The 8,329-nt window shown below is 33.3% G+C and overlaps 1 protein-coding gene across 1 annotated transcript in view; it reads right to left on the reverse strand.

Moving 5' to 3' along the window:
• LOC106877818 (mediator of RNA polymerase II transcription subunit 4) overlaps positions 1 to 5,828 on the reverse strand; it is a 7,611-nt gene extending 1,783 nt beyond the window's left edge. Inside the window, exons 1-5 of the mRNA XM_014926835.2 lie at positions 5,727 to 5,828; positions 4,204 to 4,325; positions 3,978 to 4,093; positions 2,706 to 2,850; positions 348 to 401 (exon numbers count right to left, since the gene is read on the reverse strand). Of these exons, the coding sequence (XP_014782321.1) occupies positions 348 to 401; positions 2,706 to 2,850; positions 3,978 to 4,093; positions 4,204 to 4,325; positions 5,727 to 5,791 (502 nt within the window). The 5' untranslated portion in view covers positions 5,792 to 5,828. The remainder of the gene's footprint in view (positions 1 to 347; positions 402 to 2,705; positions 2,851 to 3,977; positions 4,094 to 4,203; positions 4,326 to 5,726) is intronic.
• Between the last annotated feature and the right edge of the window lie 2,501 nt (positions 5,829 to 8,329).

Here is an 8,329-nt window from a genome sequence, read left to right on the forward strand (position 1 = left end):
CAATCGACTTTACTCACCTCTACAAATTGTTGACCAGTGGTCAATGTAAAAAAGCTATTCTAAATACTCTAAACTATTCTAAAGTGGTTATCTGTGTGTGTGTGTGTGTGTGTGTGTGTGAGAGAGAGAGAGAGAGAGAGAGAAAGTGAGACAAAGGAACAGAAACACATTCAGACCATGGGCATCCAGCCGTAGAAAATCTGCCTCAATAAACTCCATTCATGCAAGTATGGAAAAGTGGATGTTAAATGATGATGTTGAGTTCACATGTACAAATACTGATCCATGAAAACAGGCCGCAAACAAAATTATTTTCAAACCAGAAGGAAATAAAAACTAATACATACCTAAATAGCCATGACGCATTTCAAAATCTGTTGGATATGGTCGACGAGGGTCTCCTACAAACATGAATAAACACAATTAAAATAGATTAACCTTTTAGAATTTAGATTACTCTGTCAAATGTGAGGTTTATTTATTCACATTGGTTTGAATTAATCATGCATTATCTTGTGGGTTTGAGATTTCAATGATGTGGCTGTTTATTTTTAGGATGGCACTGTAGGGTAGGTGTGAGAGGCCAGATCTTGCCAGTTTAAATGCTAAAGAGTCAGACATTTAGAATATATTTTTAAAACATTTGTTTATGTGTGTGTGTGTGTGTGGGAAGAAGCTTGCTTCCTAACGACATGGTTCCAGGTTCAGTTTCACTGCGTGGCACCTTGGGCAAGTGTCTTCTACTATAGCCTCAAGCCAACCAAAGCTTTGTGAGTGGATTTGGTAGATGGAAACTGAAAGAAGCCAGTCATATATGTATATGTGTATGTGTGTGTCTTTGTGTCTGTGTTTGTCCCCCCATCACTGCTTGACAACCGATGTTGGTGTTTACGTCCCTGTAACTTAGTGATTCAGCAAAAGAGCTCAATAGAATAAGTACCAGGCTTAAAAAAAATAAGTCCTGGGGTCAATTTGCTCAACTAAAACCCTTCAAGGCAGTGCTCCAGCATGGCCACAGTCAAATGGCAGAAAAGAGTAAAAGAGTATATATATATATATATATATATATATATGCATATACACACATACTCACATACACACACATACATATATGTATGAATGCATACACAAGCACATATACATGTGTATATGTATAAATACACACATACGTGTGTGTGTGTGTGTGTGTGTGTGTGTATGTGTGTGTATGTATATATATATATATATATATATATATATATATATATATATATATATAGTGAGAATTTACAAAAAATCAAAAGATGAAGACAGGTGGTATAAACAACAAACAGATGTATTAGTTTAATGCTCGGGAAGTGAGAAAGTCTTTTACATTTCGAGCCTACGCTCTTCGACAGAAATAAACAGGGAGAGAAAATAGAAAAGGGTTTAGTGGCAAGCAATCTATCATGGATGAGATCCAGAGATTCTCCATATGGATGACACTTAGTGGAGCCCAAAAGATCTAAACTTTAACTCCAATATGTTTACAGGGGATCGATTCCACAAGGTAAAGAAAGGCTATGAAAGGGATTAAGTTGAACAGGTATAGAGGCAATTATGTGGATAAACAAATTAGACACATTAAACTATCTCTGATTTCCCTTTCACTGCTTACAAAATCAATAAATTAAATACCAGAGTAAATAGCGAGATTGATTATCTACTAAAACTCCAGCACGGCCACAGTCTAAGGTAAATTGTAACGGTGAAGAAACTGTTAGCATTATCATAATAAATGTACTTTTAAAGGACCATAGTTTATATAATTTTCCAGGAAGTGAAGGTAGCATTAAGGCCAGGAGAGTTCTTCCCCTTTAATGAAAACCATCAGTTATGAAATTAAGGTGAAATCTAAAGCAACTAGAAGTAAAAAAAAAAAAAAAAAAAAAAAAAAAAAAAAAAAAAAAAAAAAAAAAAAAAAAAAAAAAAAAAAACTCATATTAGCATAAACAAAACTAGGTTAAAAAGACATTAAATAAACCACCAGGCCGCAGAGTGAGTGCAAATATTCTTATCCAATTTGACATTCGAAGATACAGAGACAATTTCAACATGAAATGGTCTGTTGTTGAATATAACATGGCATACATGAATATTGCTAAACAATACCAAACATAAAACAGTCTAAAAATATTATATCTTGACTAGCCACAAAGCCACCTCCTCAATTAGGTTGTCCGGAAAGTTCTGAGCTAAATCTTTTAATGCTTCTTTGAGCACACCTGAAACGTAACACAGTTAAAACTTTGGTGTTGCTTGAAGTGGTAATGCATCTTTGTTGCTGACTAAAAATAGATTTATCTTTCATTCCAGTTATCAGCAGTTCGAAAGTGGTTTGCAAAATTTAAAGCTGGAGAGTTTAGCTTGGAAGAATACAGTCACAGTGGAAGACCTTCAAAATTGGATGAAGATGTTTTGAAGACAAAAATCAAAGAAAACTCGAATATTACAACTAGAGAACTTGCAGAAGAGTTGTAAGTTTCTAAAAGTACAGCTCAGGAACGCTTAGTGAAAGCTAGGATACATTTCTCACTATAATGTATGGGTCCCTAACAAACTCTCAGAAAAGAATCGTTTAGACTGGAATTCCCTTTGTGATATGCTTTTGAAATGCAAAAAAAAGAAGGTGAGCAATAGTAACATGTACACATGTAAAAAAGAGTAAGAAACCAATACAATACCAGGGGCCCATGTAACAGGTGCTGCAATAGCATTACTGGCACTGATTCTGTGAGCAAATTTGATAAGTTCCTCAGATGAGATTGTCTTTTTATTAGCTTGGGCAATGGAGTTCAGTTTCTGCTTAGCTTGGTAGATTGCAGTTGCCTGAAAAGAAACAGTCATATTTTTTTTATCATGAGTAGTAGTAGTGATGCTGTCATCATCATTATCATCATCATCATCATCATCACCAATACTACTAATAAAACAACAGTCCACACTAGTTTACGGTGCTAAATACTTTACACTTTTTACATGTTCTGAGAAAAAAAAAAAACAATAGTTTTTATCTCACTGTATCAATAAAATAAATATTAGTAATATAATGGGTTGATTCAGTTGCCTGCATTAATTATTACAAGAAATTATAAAAGAAATGTTAATTTTCTAATAACTTTCCAGTCTATTCTTTAAATATTCCAATTTCTATCCATGTAGTACAGTAGCAAAGTGCTTGAAATATCCAGAAGCTAAAGGGGATGGATGTCATTGACTCCTAAGTCTATTTGAAAATTATGTCTCCCAGAAAAGCTGTCAAAAACATAGACAGTTATATCAATAAAATACAACATGAATTACAAAAATAAAACCAGAATAAAATTCGTTAATTAAAATTAAACCAACCAGTTTTAAAATTAAATGATATCCTTTCCTAACCCTATTTATATTTAAATATATTGCTTACATGTTTCAATTACCTTTGAAAATAATTCCAAATTTTCAGGGATTTAATAGCTTTTTTTGCCAATCAGATGGTGTTTGGAACATAACAAAAGGTTCTTGCATAAAATTATAAATAAAGGTTTTAATTTAAACCCTTTAAATGAGACTATTTTATATCTCAGAACCAGAGAATGGTATCATGTACATTCATATTGAAAGGCTAAATAATCAAACTCAATGAAATTCATCTAATTAATGAAAATAAAATAAAAAACTGTTTCCATGCATTTTCAATGATAAGATTCTTTCAAATACTGTATTTTGCAGCATTCAAGTCAGAATAGTATATACTGTAAGCATTCAAACATCATCACTCTCTCTCCAAATCCCGCAGAATTTTACATGGAATTTTTGGTCCACCACAGTTGTCTTGATTTATAAGTCAACCTATCTTGTTTGGCTGTAAATCTTTGATCTGAAAAATTTGACTTGTATACCAAAAAAATGCAGTAGTTTGTCTTTCATGCATCACACAATGATGTAGGATTATTTTAAATAATAGTTCTTACTAAAATGGTTTCTGCTTCTTTGAAGTTCTTCTGTAAATTTCTGATATCGGTATCTCGCTTTTCAACTTCCATTTTTAATTCATCCATAATTTTCTGGATATCCATCTGTTCTTCAGCTTGAAAACAAAAATTGTTTTTTAATAGTTGACAGTAGAATATTTAAAATAAAATTTTAAAACTGTCAAAGTAATTAATGAGACAAATCAATGCAAACAAAATAACTCACCAAGTTTTAACGATTCTTTCATTTCTTTGTCTTTTTGGACAAGCAATTCCATCAAAAGGGCAGGATCCGGTGCATCTGTCTTTTGTTGGTTTTTGGGGGTACTCATCACATCGAACAACTCCCTTAGAAATAACATCAAACGGAACTTCCATTGAAGTAAATTATACCATTTAACAGAAAGACAATAAACAGACAATCACTAATATACAGGGTGTCCACAAAGTCTGGGTACAGGGAGTAAATAAAATCGTAGCATAAACAATTAAATATAAGAAATAATAATTTCTTAAAGTATGTGTTAATCCCTATGTGGGGTACTTGGAGTAAATAAAATCATAACAAAAACAATTAAATATAAGAAATAATAATTTCTTAAAGTATGTGTTAATCCCCATGTGGGGTACTTGGAGTAAATAAAATCATAACAAAAACAATTAAATATAAGAAATAATAATTTCTTAAAGTATGTGTTAATCCCCATGTACCCAGACTTTGTGGACACCCTGTATAAGAGAAACAATAAACCTGTGCTACAAATGTGACAGGTTCATCAAAACGGTTCTTTAGTATTTAATACATTCTCTACTATTTAACTCTTTGCCTGTCCTGTGTGTCAAAGGTGATTCACAGGACATAGTTCAACTAGAGTCCATGTATCATATATGATACATGTTCCCAACTTTTTTTCAACCACCAGAGTAATTTGGTATAAAGTTTTATATCACACAGAATGTATGAAACAAGGGCTAATTAAAAGTCTGAAAACAAGCATCGACATTTAGGATGAACTTATGAAAAGAGTTTGGAAAGGCAAAAGATTAACAATATAAATTACATTTAGTGAAACATGTTTTCTTTAAATTTAAATTCTTGTTCACTGATTGTACCAAAGGATCTGCGACTTTATCAAAATGTTCATACTCCTTCGAAAATGACTTGCAAGAGGAAGAATAATAGGATCTTTCTGATTTGGTGGGTGCCACTTGTTTTCTTAACGAAACACTTTCAAACTTGGGACACTGGTAGAAATCAGAAAGATCCGAAAACTACAATTAAACATTAACAATCTCATGTGTTTCTGGAATATACACATAAATTCAGGATGAAACAGATATACAATAAAACAATATTCAGTTTCGTGTGGGACATTTACAGTCAAAACAGAATTAAAAATTTCTAATTTAATCTTGAAGTTTAGTACTTAGGAAACGAGAAGGGAATTCACTAAGTTTAATGTGAATTCGTTTTCGATTATTACATTACAGACGTGAACACGTCTTTTTATTCACTAGAACATAATTTTGCAAGAACTGGATCGAACCTGAAAGTTTCAATTAACAAGAAAACAATTTCCAATACAAAAGTAATTTATAATGCGTTGATGTTTCCCGGAGCTGAATGTTTGACAACTTCAATACAACGATCCTTAGACTTAATGAAAAATTGAAAAACAAAAATAAGTATTACTGGATGTATATCCATAAAAAGATTGATTTAGAATATAAAATATGAGAAATACGTACTTAGATACGATTTCAATATCATCTATTAGGGTGAGAAGCTTTTGTTTCGTGCTAATTGCCGCCATGTTTTTCACTACACGGTGTCAGGCCGAAACTTGCTTTCCAAAATTAATGTTCCTCAGTGGTTTTTAAATTTTTACACTAAAATCATGATATCTTTGATACATAGACTGAAAAATAAAATTTTAAAATTATTTTAAGCTTTATTGTTTCTTAAAGAATAAGATATATTTAAGTGCTAAGGAAGCTTAAAATTATTCTTGATTTAATACGTATTAAAACAATGAATTTGACATCAGACTGCAACAGTAATATTAAATGGATTGATGATGGCTTTAACAATCATATATTTTATTGGTCTCTGTTTTCGTTTATTTTCATGAGAGTATAGGCATGAGACATGTGTTGCCTTTTGTCTTATTAATCTGTAACAAATCTAGAATTTTCTCTGTTTTTACGGTGACATTTTAAAATTATATCTTAATCAGAAAATAACAGCTAATAGTGTTCAAAAAACTTATTCCATTTTCACATTTTTAAACTTCTCATCACCATATTTTTTTATTAATGCCTTAGAGAGATTAGGTTGCTGGATAGAATAAATGTTTAATTCAAAGATTATGGAATAGAGAGTGGAGATTCTTCAGCAGAACAAACATAATCCAGGGCCAGGCATTTGTGTGATTATCTGGTTAAGAAGTTTGCTTACAAATCACATGCTTTTAAGTTCAGTCCTACTATGTGGCACCTTGGGAGATTGTCTACCATTACCCTGGCTTGACCAAAATCCTTGTTAGTGAATTTGATAGATGGAAATCGAAAGAAGCCCATGCCTAGACAGCTCTCTTGAGGTTGTAGATAGTTTCTGTTACCTAGGTAACCAAATTAGCAATGTTGGAGGATGCCCATTTTTTGGTCACTACCTTTGACCAATATGGAATAAAGAAGAGAGAGACAACACACTGCTTGTCTCTCTGTTTGACAAAACATCTTTTCTCCCCGTCTAGCAGCAGACAGTTAAGCTATCTTCCACATGCAAAGAATCCATGAAACCAAAACCAATTTTACTGCAACAAATTAGTAACATGTGTATACACAAACAAACAATGTGACAACATCGTTTTAATTTTATTTTGTAAGAACATTATATTCAATTAAGTAAATGGCCAACTTCATAATTAATTTTTTCTTCACTCATTCATTTCTCAGCATCATCATCATCATGTGAAGACACATGGCTCAGTGGTTAGAGCATCAGGTTCCCAATCATGAGGTAGTGAGTTCGATTCCCAGATCAGGCTGTGTGTTGTGTTCTTGAGCAAGACACTTTATTTCACATTGCTCCAGTTCACTTATTTGTAGAAATGAGTTGCTATATCACTGGTGCCAAGCTGTATCAGCCTTTGCCTTTCCTTTGGATAACAACGGTGGCATGAAGAGGGGGGGGAGCTGGTATGCGTGGGAGATAGCTAGTCTTCCATAAACAACCTTGCCCAAACTTGTGCCTCAGAGGGGAACTTTCTAGGTGCAATCCCATGGTCATTCATGGGCTTTACCTTTTACCTATCATTCATCTAAATTGTCATTACATTTTTGTGACCCTGGAATAATGAACAACACTTTTAATTACATGTGTGTGTGTGTTTGCGTCTCTGACATTGTATAATAATTGTAAACAAGTGTCAGTGTCATTCATTTCCAAGTTTCTATAAAAATATGTCTGGACATGAGGAAATATTACCTTGCTTGGAAGAAACAGGTGAAGGCTGGCAACAGAAAAGTGCATTTAGTTGTAAAAAAATCTGCCTCAATAATATCCATCTAACCCATAGCGATCTCACAAATGCTGGTGCTACAACAAAAATACTCTGTACACCTGTAAAGTGGTTGGCATTAGGAAGGACATCCAACCATCAAAGCCATGCTTGAACAGACAGTAGAGTTTGATGCAGTCTTTGAACCCACTGGATCTGTCAAACCATCTTACCTTTGCTTTGCATGGAACACAGATATTAAACGGTGGTGGCGGCTTTATGTTGGGGGACATTGTGACAAAGCTCCTGTGAAACGAGAAGTTTTCCTGACTTATCCTGTAGTTGTGGGTTGCTTTGACTGTATATCAAGGTTGATAGAAGTAATCTGAGCAACATCCTGGATACTTCAGTCATGAATTAGTGATATCTGAAATAGTGTAGTAAAATATTGAGGTTTGTACATCATCATGGTTGCTGAAACTGTCTCCCTTATAGTGTACTCCAGGGGTTCTCAACCATTTTTTTATCTATGGACCCCTTTGATTACTATTTTATTCTGGTGGACCCCCATAGCCATTAGATATTTACAAACTAGTTTTAAGGAATTTTTTTTTTCAAAATTCCTATTTTGTTTTTCACACATTAACTTGTGTAGATCGAAGAATATAAAATGGTAGAGAAAGGAAACCTAACTGTTTCTTGCAATAAATACCAATACATACATCTAAAGCCAAAGTTTTTCAGGGACCCTTAAAATAATGTTCTGGATATCCAATTTACTAATTTATTGCATGGATCCCCAAAAATCTTACACGGACCTTGGCTGAGTACCACTGGTGTACTCAGACC

The sequence above is a fragment of the Octopus bimaculoides genome, chromosome 19 (assembly GCF_001194135.2).
Source record: "Octopus bimaculoides isolate UCB-OBI-ISO-001 chromosome 19, ASM119413v2, whole genome shotgun sequence".
Taxonomy (NCBI): Eukaryota; Metazoa; Mollusca; class Cephalopoda; order Octopoda; family Octopodidae; genus Octopus; species Octopus bimaculoides.